General features: G+C 46.5%; 1 protein-coding gene across 1 annotated transcript in view; it reads left to right on the forward strand.

Moving 5' to 3' along the window:
* EFHD1 (EF-hand domain family, member D1) overlaps positions 1-8,819 on the forward strand; it is a 54,522-nt gene extending 45,703 nt beyond the window's left edge. The window contains exon 8 of the mRNA XM_011980327.1: positions 7,639-8,819. Within this exon, the coding sequence (XP_011835717.1) occupies positions 7,639-7,773 (135 nt within the window). The 3' untranslated portion in view covers positions 7,774-8,819. The remainder of the gene's footprint in view (positions 1-7,638) is intronic.
* Positions 8,820-16,416: the final 7,597 nt, after the last annotated feature.

The following is a 16,416-nucleotide window of genomic DNA, read 5'->3' on the forward strand; positions in this document are numbered from 1 at the left end:
CGATCTTGGCTCACTGCAACCTCCGCCTCCCAGGTTCAAGTGATTCTCCTGCCTCAGCCTCCTGAGTAGCTAGGACTATAGGCACGCACCACCACGCCCAGCTAATTTTTGTATTTTTAGTAGAGATGGGATTTCATCATATTGGTCAGGCTAGTCTCAAACTCCTGACCTCATGATCTGCCTGCCTCCACCTCCCAAAGTGCTGGGATAACAGGCGTGAGCCACCACACCCATGCAAATGCACATACAGGTATGGACAAGGATTTTCATACAATATTATTAGTAGTATAGAAAAATTAGAAATAACCAAAACTTCCATTATCAGGGAAGTGAGTTCATTGTGATATATCCACACATTTGCACACTCTGCAGCTGTCAAAATATGAGATGCAGCTGCGTGTCCGTGTGGACAGATGTCCAGAACAAATGAAGCAAGGCAATACGCTGGAAACCTAGTTTTGTAAACATGAAATCCAACCTGGATCATTACATGCCAAAGTGTTAGTAATAGTTGTGTCTGAGGGACTTATTTTATATTTTTGTGATGTTTTACAATGAGCGTGCACCCTTTTTATAACTGGAGAGAAGATGAAAAGAATGACAGTAAAAATTCTTGCAGCTCCTTACGTTCATAGGTCTGCCTCCTCACCCAAACTCAAAGGCAGAGTAGCTATGATATCTTTGTAATTACAGTGCTTGGTATATAATGGCCCTCAATTAACATCTGCCTGGATGACAAATGGAGGGCGTCACCGCTGGATTTGGGAGAGGGCCATAAAGGAGCTGCCATTTGTGACAGATGTTCTGAGATGAATGGGGATTCACCTTGTAATCAAGGAAGGGAGGGCGTTGTGATCGTGGGAACAGCAGGTGGAAGGCTCCAAGGCGTAGAGGGTGAGGCTTGTTTGGAGGCTGCAGAGGTGTCGCAATATGAGGATACAGGATGTGTGAGGGAGCAGGGCTGGTGACGTGTCTGGAGGTGAAAACCAAGATGCAAATATGGTGACCCCAGCCTGGCCAACATGGTGAAACCCGTCTCCACTAAAAATACAAAAATTAGTTGGGCATGGTGGTGCACACCTATAATCTCAGCTACTTGGAAAGCTGAGGCAGGAGAATTGCTTGAACCCAGGAGGCGGAGGCTGCAGTGAGCCGAGACGTGCTACTGCACCTCCAGCCTGGGTGACAGAGCATGACTCCACCAAAAAAAGAGAGAGAGAGACGAAAGACAGAAAGAAAGAGGAAGGAAGGAAGGAAGGAGAGAAAGAGAGAAAGAAAGAAAATATGGTGATCAGGAAACTGGGCCAGCACTTGCCACCCTCTGGCCCACCATGGCACGTATGGTCTATGACTCTCAGACTGGATGGCTCCCGGCTGCACTAGACAGTATTGGACAGAGAGCTCCAGCCTCCCCAAGGCTGAGAGGAGCTCCTCTCTGGGCACCTGGTTGGGAAGGTCAGGCCTTCCCCAGACTGCTGAGCGTCAGAACCACCTGCACACCAGCTTCTCAGGCCCACCCACATCTACCTGGGATTTCTCCAAGGTGGGTTTCAGGAAACGTGGAGGTGATGGAGCTGTGATGTGATTCCAATGCACAGCCACAGGTGCAGGGGAGCCCTCGAGTGTTTGGGTGGGCACTACGAGTACACACTTGCCTGGGGACAGTTTAGACTCAGGGAAGTTTTCACAGAGGTCCCCAGAAGAATTGTGGGTCCAATAAGTGTAGTGACAACCAGACTAGGGAGGAGGAGGGGACAAATTGAGAATTCTCTAGAAGTCTCAGTGTTCATGACCACTCCATTGGAGGTGAGAGGTAAGTGCCATGAGGTTTGTCAAGGAGGGAAGTTGATGATATTTTTCATCAAGACCAGCCTCACAGGCGGAGTGTGGTGGCTCACGTCTGTAATCCCAGCACTTTGGGAGGGCGAGGGGGGAGGATTACTTGAGGTCAGGAGTTTGAGACCAGCCTGGCCAACATGGTGAAACCCCGTCTCTACTAAAAATATAAAAATTAGCCAGGCGTGGTGGCAGACACCTGTAGTCCCAGCTACTTGGGAGGCTGAGGCATGAGAATCGCTTGAGCCCAGAGGCAGAGGTTGCAGTGAGCCGAGATCACACCATTGCACTCCAGCCTGGGTAACAGAGCAAGACTGTGTCTCAAATAAATAAATAAATAAATAAAGCAAAAATAAATAAAGCCTGGCCTCCCCCTATTCCCAGAATGGCTGTGGTTTGAAGGAGAAGTTATGAACTGGGTTTGGTGTCAAGTGTGAGGGGACTTCAGGCACAGGAAAGGTGTGCCCCTTCATTTGAAGGCCATCGTGTTGGTTACAAATAATTTCTCATCACATCCTGTTTGACCGAACCTGGTGACTCCTGGCTGCATGGGAGGTTAGGGAGCGTCTTTTTTTCTGGGATCTGCCTGCCTGGCTGTCATTATGCCACTGGGGAAGGTGAAGATCCTACATGTTGAGGGTCATGGAGTAATTTCTTCCACACATGCCCAATTCTGAACCTGCCATTGGAAAACACTGGAACATCATTATCTCAACTGGGCTTTCTGGAGCCAGGGGTGGCGTCAGTCTCCCTTAGGCCTCTGGGCCATGTGCTAGACCTCATAGCAAGAAATAAGGCAGGAAATGGGTGCTTCTGGGCACCTCACAACATAGACCACAGGAGCTAACTTCACAAGATATACGTTGAAACCAAGGATTAGAGATTGACCTATGGTAGAACAGAATGGTGCCAGGACTGTGGGGAAGGCTGGCATTTAGGCCTTTGGAGAAGAAGAAGGTGTAATCAGAGGTACAAGGAAACCCTGGGGAAATGCTATTTTGGAGGACTGGAGCAGTTTTTAGAAGAGATTAGGCTGGGTGCAGTGGCTCATACCTGGACACTTTGGGAAGCTGAGGCAGGAGAACTGTTCAAGCCCGGGAGTTCAAGGTTGCAGTGAGCTGTGATCATGCCGCTGCACCACAGCCCGCACAACAGAGCAAGACCCTATCTCTAAAACAAAACAAAACAAAACAAAACAAAACAAAAAGCAAACATAACAAAACGGAGTTTTTAGTCCCTGCCTCTAGGGATTATAATTCCGTAAGAGTAAAAGTGACTTGGTGCAGTGGCTCACACCTGCAATCCCAGCACACTTGGGAGGCCAAGGTGAGAGGATTGCTTAAGCCCAGGAGTTTGAGACCAGCCTGAGCAACATGGCAAGACCCCATCTCTACACACACACACACACACACACACACCTTTCTGTATAAGCATAACTCTTGCTGTTAATATTCTCAGAGTTACCTGTCTTCCGAAATGGACCCCTGTCAAACGCAGGGGAATTTAGAAAGTGGACACTGCGATTTTTCATTGAAATGGGAGCATCCAGGCCTGGCGCAGTGGCTCATGCCTATAGTCCCAGCACTTTGGGAGGCTGAAGTGGGAGGATTGCTTAAGCCCAGAAGTTTGAGACCAGCCTGGGCAACATAGTGAGATCTTGTCATTACAAAAACAAAAATAGTAGCTGGGTGTGGCGGTGCACGCCTGTAGTCCCAGCTACTCAGGAGGCTGAATTGGGAGGAACACTTGAGCCTGGGCGATTGAGGCTGCAGTAAGCCATGACTGCACCACTGCACTCCAATCTGGGTGACAGATTAAGACTGTGTCTCAAAATAAAAAAGACATTTAGAAAGTTGAGAACTCTGCTCCAACTCCCCCAAAAGACAGTTAAATGTTGGGAAATGTAAGGATCACTTCTTCCTTTGTCCTCCAATGTTACAAAAAGAATGTAAACATTGAAAAAGATCATATCATATTCATTCTCTGAAGCCATTGATTCTGATAAAGTCACATAAAAATGACACATTAGAAAAAAAAATTATATCAATGAATGTAGCTCTAAGAATCTTAAAACTTCAGGGGCCAGGAGCAGTGGCTCATGCTTGTAATCCCAGAACTTTGGGAGGCCAAGGTGGGCACCTCACTTGAGTTTAGGAGTTCGAGACCAGCTGGCCAACATGGTGAAACCCTGTCTCTACTGGAAAAAAAAAAAATTAGCTGGGCATGGTGGTGTGTGCCTATAATCCCAGCTACTCGGGAGGCTGAAGCAGGAGAATCACTTGAACCCGGGAAGTGGAGGTTGCAGTGAGCTGAGATCACACCATTGAACTCTAGCCTGGGTGACAGAGTGAAACTCCATCTCAAAAAAAAAAAAAAAAAGAAAGAATCTTAACAACTTCAAAAAACGGAATGCAGTGATTACATTTAAGGATGTATATGTTAAAACTGCAAGAATGATTTGAAAATGTTGCTATCATAGGTATATCAAGAAAAAAGTCATTTACATTAAATATCTCAAAGGTATTTGGTAAAGTTTAATACCCATTCATAATAAAACATTTTAAAATAAGAAAACAATGCTTCTTTAGCACGGTAAAAGAATATTGGCCAAGCGCAATGGCTGACACCTGTAATCCTAGCACTTTGGAAGGCTGAGGCGGGCAGATCACCTGAGGTGGAGAGTTCGAGACCAACCTGACCAACATGGACAAACCTCATCTCTACTAAAAAACAAAATTAGCTGGGCGTGGTGGCGCCTGCCTGTAATCCCAGCTACTCAGGAGACTGAGGCAGGAGAATCGCTTGAACCTGGGAGGCAGAGGTTGCAGTGAGCCGAGATCGTACCATTGCACTCCAGCCTGGGCAATGAGAGTGAAACTCTACCTCAAAAAAAAAAAAGAAAAAGAAAAGAAAAAAAAGAATATTTATTTTCCTCATAAATATCAAGGCATTCTATAAAGCAGTACTATTAAATCACACAGTATGGGTGCAGGAATAAACAAATCAGTCAGTGGCACAGGATAGAGAATAGAAACATCTCTTTCATGTGGGAACTTAGAATATGAAGAAAATTGGGAGAATAATGGGCTAGCAATAAAAGGTGCTGAGACAATTAGCTATGCACTTAGGAAGATAAAGTCAAATCCCTACTTTATACTCTTCACTAAAATAAGTGCACTTAGATCCTTTTGTGGTTCATAATGTGATGACTGGGTTTTCATGCCCATGTGTGAAGTGTGCCTCCCTACAATCTTGTTAAGATGTCAGCACATTGCCTTCTGACGGGAAAGAAAAGTGAAATAAGTGAGCTTATTTTTGTGGCTTAAGGGGCCAAATGAGAACACAAAACCATAAAGGTATTAAAAGGAAATTCAGGAAAATGGGTTTAGAACCTCGGGGGTTTAGAAGACCTTCTTAAACATGCCATAAAATGCAAATGGCAGAACGGAAATGCTTGATCAATTTGATTACATCAAAATGTTAAATATGTGTGTCGTCCCAAATGCCTTAGAGCTAAAAGATGAGCAAAAAACTGGGAGAAAGTAACTAAAATATGTATAACCAGAGACTAATACCTAGAATTTATAAGGAAAGTAAATATTCTTTTATTTATTTATTTATTTTTTTGCCTTATGTAAGTCAAATTGGGGCTGAGCTCAGTGGTACATGCCTATAATCCCAATGCTTTAAGAGGCTGAGGTGGGAGAATTGCTTGAGCCCAGGAGTTTGAGAGCAGCCCAGGCAACATAGTGCAACCCCATCTCTACAAAAAATTTAAAAAACTAACCTACAGGTGGCATGCACCTATAGGCCTAGCTGCTCAGGATGCTGAGGTAGGAGGATTGCTTGAGCTCGGGAGTTCGAGGCTGTAGGGGACTGATTGTGCCACTGTACTTCAGCCTCAACCTGGGCGATGGAGCAAGACTGTTTCTTAAAAAAAAAAAAAAAGGAACTGCAAATTTTAAAATAATAATATAATAACTGAATAGAAATGTGGGCAAAGGATAAAAACGGGCAATTTACAAAAGAAGAAATAAAACAAGGTTGTTGGCTATCTGATTGGCAAAAAGTAAAAACATTAATGATAACCTTGGCAATGTTGTGGGGAAATGAGAGCTTCCAGTTCGTGATTGTGGGGGTGTAAATCAGAACAGCAGCTTTGGAGAACAATGTAATAGTCTATTAAAATAACATACATAAGGCTGGGTGTGGTGGCTCATGCCTGTAATTCTAGCACTTTGAGAGGCTGAGGCGGGTGAATTGCTTGAGCTCAAGAGTTCAAGACCAGCCTGGGTGACATGGTAAAACCCTGCCTCTACTAAAAATACAGAAATTAGCCAGGCATGTGATGACGTGTTCCTGTAATCCCAGCTACTAGAGTGGCTGAGGCAGAAGGATCGGTTGAGCCCCGGAGGCACAGGTTGCAGTGAGCTAAGATTGCGGCATTACACTCCAGCCTGGGCAAGAGTGAGACTGTCTTTAAAAAAAAAAAAAAAAAAAAAAAGTACATACTCAATGAGTTTGGAAATTTTACAAATTGAGACACACTCACAGAATCAGTTCTAGAACAGATGATTTTTAGATGGGTTTATCCGATATGATATTATTGAAGACAAATTGTTGATTTAAAATACTCAAATGACACCAAATTCCATTCACAATACCAGCAAAACCATGTAATATCCAGAAGCAAATATAGGACGACTGGTTTAGTGAGCAACATAAAGGCATAAGTGAATGAAAACTGAGGCATTCAGCGAAAACTGTATTTTTAAAAATTATTATTGTTATTTTGAGATGGAGTCTCACTGCAGCCTCGACCACCAAGGCTCAAGTGATTCTCCTGCCTCAGCCCCTGAGTAGCTGGGATTACAGGCACATGTCACCACGCCTGGCTATTTTTTGTATTTTTAGTAGGGACAGGGTTTCACCATATTGGCCAGGCTGGTCTCAAACTCCTGGCCTCAGGTGATCCGTCCGCTTCAGCCTCCCAAAGTGCTGGGATTACAGGCTTGAGTCACCACCACACCCAGCCCACGGAGAAATGTATTTTAAAGGTATCCCTTTGCCATAGGCAGATGGATGCAATTCCAGTCAAAATCCCATGAGGGGACTGGGTGCAGTGGCTCATGCCTGTAATCCTAGCACTTTTGGGAGGTCAGGGCCGGTGAATCACCTGAGGTCAGGAGTTCGAGACCAGCCTGACCAATATGGTGAAACCCCTTCTCTACTAAAAATATAAAAATTAGCCAGGCATGGTGATGTGCGCCTGTAGTCCTAGCTACTCGGGAGGCTGAGACAGAAGAATTGCTTGAACCTGGGAGGCGGAGATTGCAGTGAACCAAGATCATGCCACTGCACTCCAGCCTGAGCGACAGAGTGAGACTCCGTCTGAAAAAAAAAAAAAAAAAAAAAATCCCATGGGGGATTCATTTTGGTTTGCCTTTTTCCCTACAACTGAACAATATTAGTGTGAAATTAAAATAATGTAAAAGTGGTTAATAAACTGGGATGTTAAACTGTATCCTGAAAAAAACGTCAAGTAGAATGACCAACCCCAGCAAAAGAAGCACATGGGGGCACAGAACAGATCCAGTGATGTGTTAGAGATGGCGTCTGCGCCAACAGAAAGCAACTTCTGAAGGCCACACGGAAAGAGTGCTTGCTGGGGTCCTGCCCTCCATGGGCCCACGTTCCCTTGTCCCTAGGTCTGCTGAATGGGCTGTTCACTCAGGTGTCAGCAGCTCCAGGGTCCTCTGCCCTGCCTTACTCTGTTGGTCTGTGTCTGCTGTTTCTCTGCAGGTCCAAGCCTTGTCATTGGCCAGTAAGTTTGAAGCAGAGTTGAAAGCTGAGCAAGATGAGCGGAAGCGGGAGGAGGAGGAGAGGCGGCTTCGCCAGGCGGCCTTCCAGGAGCTCAAGGCCAACTTCAGTACATAGTCCTGCTGACCTTGCCCTCTGCCCACAGCTGTGCCTCACAGATGCCCCAGGAAGAGATGACAGGCATCTTCATCACTGCTGCCAGTCCCCTCCTGAGCCAGCATCTCCACCCATCACCCTGTGCCAGCTCCCATGCCAGCCTTCATTCCTCCCAGTGTCCAAGCCCCTCCGGGGGTCCTGGGGTGGGCCAGATGCCTGCCCACCTCTGTCTCCGGCCTCTGCTCCTCCACCCTACCCGTAGCCAGAACTTGTATCTTCTCAGCGACCTTCACTTCGTCCTTGTCCCTTTACCATTCCACATCAAAGAGTAGTCTCTGTCAATTTGTAAAGATATGTCTGTCTTTTTGGGTCCTCAGAGAAAATGCCCATTTTCAAGAGGAATTCTCTGCACTCCTCTGCTTCCCATCCAGCTTGCCTGTTCTCATCTTTGGTAGGATTCTGCCAGTTGCTTTTACATCTTCTGTTCCTGGGTAATGGTGGGTCTTAATGGAGGCTGGGTGGACCACTGCCCATTCACTCTTCAACAGGAGGAACAGCACGCCGCCACGGTGACACACATTAGAGAAAGGACAGAGGTCTGCTCCTTCCTGCCACCTTTCTCCTGGCCCCTTAGCATTCCCCCAGTCCCTCCCTCTTCACCCTGCTCGTCTGTGTCTTCCCAGTTCAGCCTTTTTCCCACTCTTAAATACTGTGCTACTTCACTGTAAGAATGAAAGAACAGTTAGGATACCAATGAGTAAAAGGGTTCCTGGTCACTCTGACTCTGTGCAAATTGTATTATAGTAGACCCCTGACATTCCCAAGTGACAGATCCAGGGCCTTTCAAACATCCCCAAAGTCGTGGCCATGCTCACCATTAGCCAGTTTCTAACATCTGTTTCAGGGTATCGAGCTGTAGATGTTCTTACCCCCCATACTTGTGAGTTCTTGGGGTTGCTCACAAATACTAAGGGTTGTGTTGTATTTTTAACAAATATATCCTGTTGTCATATTTATTCTCTTTTGTAACTGCTGTCTTTACAATAAAGAAATCACCTGCCTTTCTATCTCACAGCTGTTTCTTTTTACATTGTACAAATAATGTGACCGTCACATCAACGTGCCTGGAATTTTCTTGAATTAAAGGAGAGAGTAGGGTATTTTCTATAGGAGCCAAGTCCCATCCAGGGCTTCTGTTTGACACCGAGTCCTGAAGTACAGTTAGAAATGGGAACTAGAGGCCAGGCATGGTAGCTCACGTCTGTAGTCCCAGCACTTTGGGAGGCTGAGGCGGGCGGATCACTTGAGGTCAGGAGTTCAAGACTAGCCTGGTCAACATGGTGAAACCCCATTTCTAGTAAAAATATAGCTGGCCTGGTGGCGCACACCTGTAATCCCAGCTACTCAGGAGGCTGAGGTGGGAGAATCCCTTGAACCAGGGAGGCAGAGTCTGCAGTGAGCAGAGATGGTGCCGCTGCACTCCAGCATAGGCAACAGAGCAAGACTCCATCTCAAAAAAAAAGAAACAAATGAGAACTAGAGGGCTGGTTTTCACTCTATAGGATTCAGAGCACTGAGCTTATCAGTTGCACTCCCCTTCCCTTCTGTGAGGATGCCTTCAGCTGCAGGGAAAAACCACAGCTTCATTTCTTTTGCTTCTTAGATCCCTTGAAACTGTCATGAGAGCCAATGCCCCTCCCTCCTATGTATAATCCAGGATATTTGGGCTACCCATGCAAGGACCTCTGTCCCAAGAGAACACCCTTTGCTCCTCAGGAAGGATCATTCTGTGTTACACAAATCCAAGACCTATGCTTTGCAGACATCATTTTTCTAGCTGGTGTCACCCTCTAGTCTCCCTACCAGAGGGGACGGACATGAAAAAGGAGTAGAGATTCTTACCATATGATCCAGCAATCCTACTCCTTCCTATTTCTTCAGACTACATGAGTGCTTATGTCCACACAAAAACCTGCACATGAAGCTTTTGTTTTTTTATTTTTTTGAGACAAGGTCTAGCACTGTAACCCAGGCTGGAGTGCAGTGGTGCGAAGATGGCTCACTGCAGCCTCAACCTCCTAGGCTCAAGTGATCCTCCTGCCTCAGCCTCCCAAAGTGCTGGGATTGCAAGCATGGGCCACTGTGGCCGGCCTGCATATGAATCTTTATAGCAGCTTTATTCCTAATTTCATAGACTTGGAAACAATCAAAATGTTCCTCAATAGGTGAGTGCATAAACGATGATACATCTGCACAGTTGAATATTATTCAGTGATGCGGCGAAGTATTTACCAATAGAAAGAAATGAATTATCAAGTAATGAGAAGGGAGGAAACTTACATGCATACTGCTAAATGAAAAGCCAGTCCTAATCTGGGTGTGGGGCACTTGTTCATGGTTCTAGCTGCTCGCGGCTGAAGAGGAAGGATAACTGGAGCCTCGGAGTTCGAGTGCAGCCTAAGCAACATAGTGAGACCCCATCTCAAAAAAAAAAAAAAAAAGCCAATCTGAAAAGGCTACATACTATTTGATACCAACTATAGTATGACATCCTGGGAAAGGTAAAAGTGTGAAGACAGTGAAAAGATCAGTGGTTGTCAGCAAGGAGAGGGGGAGGACTTTTAGGGCAGTAAAACTTACTCTCCATGATGCTATCGATGCTGCTGGATGAATGTCATACATCTGTCAAAACCTATAGAACGTGCAACACAAAGAATGCACCCTAGGCCAAGTGCAGTGGCTCATGCCTGAAATCCCAGCACTTTGGAAAGTGGAGGCAGGAAGATTGCTCAAGCTCAGGGGTTCGAGACCAGCCTGGGCAATATAGTTGTACCCTGAGTCTACAAAAAACTTTTAAAAAGCCAAGCTTGGCCGGGAGCGGTGGCTCAGCGCTTTGGGAGGCTGAGGCAGGGGGATTGCTTGAGCTCAAGAATTTGAGACCAGCTAGGGCAATATGGTGAAACCCTATTTCTATCAAAAATTCAAAAAATATTAGCTGGGCGTGGTGGCAGGCACCTGTGGTCCCAGCTACTTGGGAGACTGAGGCTGAGGTGGGAGGATTGCTTGAGCCCAGGAAGTGGAGGTTGCAGTGAGCCGAGATCGTGCCACTGCACACCAACCTGGGTGACAGAGTGAGACCGTGTCTCAAAAAGAAAAATAAAGGCCAAGTGTGGTGGCATGCACCTGTGCTCTCAACTACTCAGGAGGCTGAGGTGGAAGGATGCCTTGAGCCCAGGAGGAGAAGGTTGCAGTGAGCCAGGATCATGCCACTGCACTCCAGCCTGGATGACTGATTGAGAGCCTGTCTCAAAAAGGAAAGAAAGGAATGCGTCCTAATATTAACTATGGAGTTTAATAATGCGTCAATATGGGCATGTCAATTGTAACAAATATATCACATTAAAATAACATAATAATAGGGAATGGGGAGTTGGAGTGAGAGGGGTACATAGGAACATGTACTTTTGGCTCCATATTTCTGTAAACCTGAAACTTCTCTAAAAAATAAAGTCTAGGGTGGGTGTGGTTCATGCCTGTAACCCCAACACTTTGGGAGGCCTAGGTGGGCGGATCACCTGAGGTCAGTAGTTCGAGACCAGCCTGGCCAACACAGTGAAACCCTGTCTCTACTAAAAATACAAAATATTAGCTGGGAGTCGTGGTACACGCCTGTAATCCCAGCTACCCGGGAGGCTGAAGCAGGAGAATCGCTTGAAAACCAGAAGGCGGAGGTTGCAGTGAGGTGAGATCGTGCCACCATACTCCAGCCTGGATGACAGAGCGAGACTCCATCTCAAAAAGATAAATAAATAAATAAACATCTAATGGTGAAGGAGACAAGAAAAAAAAAGCCTATTAATTTAAAAAGAAGGAAGAGAATGGAGATAGCAGTGTCATTACTTGAAGCATCCGTTTGCCTTTCTGGACAAGTGGGCCCACGTGGGAACTAAAACTCTTGATTGCTTGTCACAGACTGTGAAAATAAAAATAAACAAATAAGGCTGGGTGCAGTGACTCATGCCTGTAATCCCAGCACCTTGGGAGGCTGATGCAGGTGGATTACTTGAGGTCAGGAGTTTGAGACCCACCTGGCCAACATGTCAAAACCTCATCTCTGCTAAAAATACAAAAAAATTAACCGGGCATGGTGGCATGTGCCTATAGTCCCTGCGACTCGAGAGGCTGAGGCAGGAGAATCCCTTGAACCCCGGGAGGCAGAGGTTGCAGTGAGCCAAGATCACGCCACTGCATTCCAACCTGGGTGACACTGTCTCAAAAAATAAAAATAAAAATAAATAAATAAAACTTTTGATTGCAAGCAATAGAAAATCCAACACAAAAGGACTTCAGACAAAACAGGACACATTGGACTATGTCACTACAAAGGCCAGGGAGAGGATGTCATTCCTCCCTCTTGGCCACAAAGTCCCCCAGAGGCTGCTCCCTTGTGCCTCCCGCCCTCTGTCTCCAGCGCCATGATCACAGCTCAGACCTTCATAGGTTCCTTCCTGGGTCTCTACCGTGGGCTCCTCACTGGTTTCTCTGCCCTCATTATAACCTGATTGTCTACTTTGCAGCTGGAGTAATCCTTAGAAAATGCAAACCTGTTCCTAACATCTCCCCTTCAATTTTTGATTCCCCACTTTCGGGATCTGGCCCCAACTCATCTCTCCAGCTCCATCTCTTGTCCCTCCTCCCTGTCCTGTCTCCTTCCAAACTCTATACTCCTGGTATGTGCAATGCCTAACCGATCCTAGAAAATTCCACACCTCCAGGCTTTTGCATATGCAGTTTCCTCTGCCTGGCACTCCCTCCCTCCCTTCCACAGGTGGGCTACTTCTCACTGTTAAAGACTCAGCTCAGAGATTATCTTCAGGAAGCTTCCTTGATGCTCCCAGCCCAGGTAAAGTGTCCCTTCTCAGGGCTCCCATTTCCCCCGAGTTTCTCTCTACTGTAATCCTGACAGCTTGAGGCAGTAGCCCTCTTTTTACTTCTCAGCCTCCCTGTTTGGACTGTGAACTCTTTGCAGGGCAGGAAGTTTGCCTTGCCTATGCTATAGGCCCAGCATGCTGCGTGGCATGTAGCAGGCAACCCTTGCATGTTGGTTTTACAAGGACATGCCAGGTTTGTTAGAGCAAACAGATGGGCAAGGCAGGATCATTACCACTGATGTCAGAGATCTTCTGAGTACTCCACCATGAGAGCCTGAGGGGCCAGCTCTGAAAGTGGAGACTGGCCGGGTGCGATGGCTCATGCCTGTAATCCCAGCACTTTGGGAGGCTGAGGCGGGCGGATCACCTGAGGTCAGGAGTTCGAGACCAGCCTGACCAACATGGAGAAACCTCGTCTCTACTAAAAACACAAAATTAGTCGGGAGTCGTGGTGCATGCCTGTAATCTCAGCTATTCGGGAGGCTGAGGCAGGGGAATTGCTTGAACCCAGGAGGTGGAGATTGCTGTGAGCTGAGATTGTGCCACTTGCACTCCAGCCTGGGCAATAAGAGCGAAATTCCATCTCAAAAAAAAAAAAAGAAAAGAAAAGAAAAGAAAAGAAAAGAAAAAAAGGAAAAGAAAGAAAGTGGAGAGAGCAGAGCTTGTGGGAATATCTTTCTCACTGGAAGAGAGAGAGGTCACTCCCCAGGGCCCTCCTTTGACTGAGCAATTGGAAAAACAACACACCAATTAGTTTTGCCTAGGCCCTGGAGGCTGTGTGATGTAATGGAATTTGGAATCCAACACTAGGCAAGTAACTGAACCTCACTGAGCCTCCGTTTCCTCACCTGTAAAATGGGCACGATGATGACCTACCTGGCAGATTCCATGCCTGCCATATATTTAGTGCTCAGGACACATGGGTCCCCTCTCTCCCCTCCCTCCTCCACTACTGTAACTCTGTCTCCTCCTGAGCCCTGAGTCTCCACAGTTAGGTCCAAGAGTCTCAGGCCAGCGTAGCCCAGAAGTGCTCAGTCCTGGCTGCTGTCTTGGCTACAAGTGCAGATGCCCATGGACCCAGGTTCTCTGTTATTTTGAGACCCCTTTCCCGACCAGCCCAGGGAATTTCTGCCCATCTGCCGGCTCACTTGCATGCTCCTGGCGGCTGCCAGTTACTGAATGTGGCCTGACAGCTGTGGCTTTGTCGCTACTCAGATTTCTCCTTGTCTGCCTGTCCACAAGGCCAGATGCTGGCACATCCCTGCCCACCTGGACTGACTGTACTATACAAGAATGATGATTCCATAGCTGCCTTCTGGGTCCTGTGATGGCAGTGGGGCTCTCAGGAGCCAATTCAGAATTCTACAATTTAGAAGGGCTGGGCATGGTGTCTCATGCCTGTAATCCCAACACTTTGGGAGCCCAAGGCAGGAGGATTGCTTCAGCCCATGACTTCAAGACCAGCCTGGCCAACACAGCGAAACCCCATTTCTACAAACAAGTACAAAAAAATTTAGTCGGGCATCGTGGTGGGCACCTGTAGTCCCAGCTACAAGGGAGGCTGAGGCAGGAAGATCACTTGAGCCTGGGAAGTCAAGACTGAAATGAGCTGAGATCACACCACCACGCTCCAGCCTGGTGACAAAGCAAAATTCTACAACTTAGGGAGGCACTAAAGATGAGACCTCAGCAGGGGTCAATTTTTTTTCCTCCACTCCTTTCCAAAACCAGTGGCTTTTGTCATTCTGCCATGGGGTGTTGAGCATGTACATTGCTGTTGCCATCTTGTTATTAGTAGTATTTTTTCTTTTTCTTTTTTTGAGACAGGGTCTCGCTCTGTCACCTAGGTTGGAGCGCAGTGGCACGATCTCAGCTCACTGCAACCTTCATCTCCCAGGCGCAAGCGATTCTCATGCTTCAGCCTCCTGAACAACTGGAACTACAGGCGCATGCCACCATGTCCAGTTACTTTTTGCATTTTTGGTAGAGAAGGGGTTTTATCATGTTGGCCAGCCTGGTCTCGAACTCCTGAGCTCAAGCAATCCACCCACTTTGGCCTCCCAAAGTGCTGGGATTACAGGTTTGAGCCACTGCACCTGGCCTCTATTTTTCTTTACAGAGTCAATCAAGTTAAAGCTGTTGCCTTGTTGGTTTTTTACTTATTTTTATTTTTGTAGAGACAGAATCTTGCTCTGTCACTCAGACTGGAGTGCAGTGACGTGATCATAGCTCACTGCAGCCTCAAATTCCGGGACTCAAGCGATCCTCCCACTTCAGCCTCCCAACTAGCTGGAACTATAGGCACAGGCCACCATGCTTGGCTAGCTGTTACCTTTTGAAGGGCAATTTGGTAGACTGTTAAAATTAAAAATTGTATTTGTATTATTTATGTTTATGTTAACAAATCACATTGTGACTTAGTGGCTTAAAACAATGATTAATATTTATTATCTCACACAGTTTCTGAGGGCCAGGAATTTAGAAGCAATTTGACTGGGTAGTTGGTTTGGGCTCAGGGTCTCTCATGAGGCTGCAGCAAAATGCCAGCTGGGACTACAGTCATCTGAAGGCTTGACTGAGACTGGGGGACCTGCTTCCAACACAACTTACTCCTGTGATTGATGCTGGCTATTGGCAGGAGGCCTCAGTTGCCTGCCATGTGAACCTCTCCATGAGGCTGCTTGAGTGTCCTCACAGCATGGCAGCTGGCTTCCCCCAGAGCAAGTGATATGAGAGAGTAAAGGGCAAGCCTTTTAAGACCTAGCTTCCTGAATCACACTCCGCTATTCTACTAGTCACATAGGTCAGCCCTATTGGCAAAAGTCATTGGGAGTCATCTTAGAGGCTGGCTACTTTGGAATCAGCCAGAGTTCTTAATTGCAAGTAACAGAATCTAAACCAGACTGATTTAAGCAGAAAAGGAATTGATTGAAAAGACAAGGAGGAGTCCCCAGAATCACCAGCAGGGCTGGGGGGTGCAGGCTAAGGAAGCAGGCAGGAGGCCAGGAGGCTGGGACAGCAGCCAAAAGCACACCATGGGAACCAGTTGCTGCCCTGGCTGACAAGCGTGCTGTGGTGTCCTGCTTCTTCAGGTTATTTACTCCACATCAGAATCTGAGTCTGAGCCTAGTCACATGCCCACATGTCAGGAGTGGGACAGGAGAGTATCTGGGCTTTTTGTGTTCTGTAAGGGGAGGCAAGCTCTGCCAGCCACCAAGATTCTCATTTTCCACAAACATGGGAAAGAATTTCAGTATTTCAACTGAAAGTAATTCACTATCTTAGTTCAGCAGAACTGTCATAAAGAACGGCAGGTGTCCACTGCAGAGATACTCATGAGCTTTGGCCCAGAAATGTATCCTATAGGTAAGTATAAAAATGAACAAGGATGTATTTAAGGGAATACTCATTACAGTGTTGTTTGTAATAGCAAAAATGCTGGAAACAATCAGCATATCCATCAGCAGGGGATCGGTTCAGTATATTAGATACATCCACGTAAGCGTGCACTGATAGGCAGCCACTGAAAAAACATGGATGCCACCAAGACATCTTGTTTCTTGGAAACAGGCCAGGAGCAGAACAGCATGCACAGTAATGCTCAGGTGTTCTGTTTTGTTTTGTTTTTTCATTGGGAGGAATAAAGTCATGTGTATTAGTCCATTCTCATATTGCTATAAAGAACTACCTGAGACTGAGTAAGTTATGAAGAAAAGAGGTTTAATTGGCTCAT

Source organism: Mandrillus leucophaeus, unplaced genomic scaffold (assembly GCF_000951045.1).
Source record: "Mandrillus leucophaeus isolate KB7577 unplaced genomic scaffold, Mleu.le_1.0 Scaffold21, whole genome shotgun sequence".
Classification (NCBI taxonomy): domain Eukaryota; kingdom Metazoa; phylum Chordata; class Mammalia; order Primates; family Cercopithecidae; genus Mandrillus; species Mandrillus leucophaeus.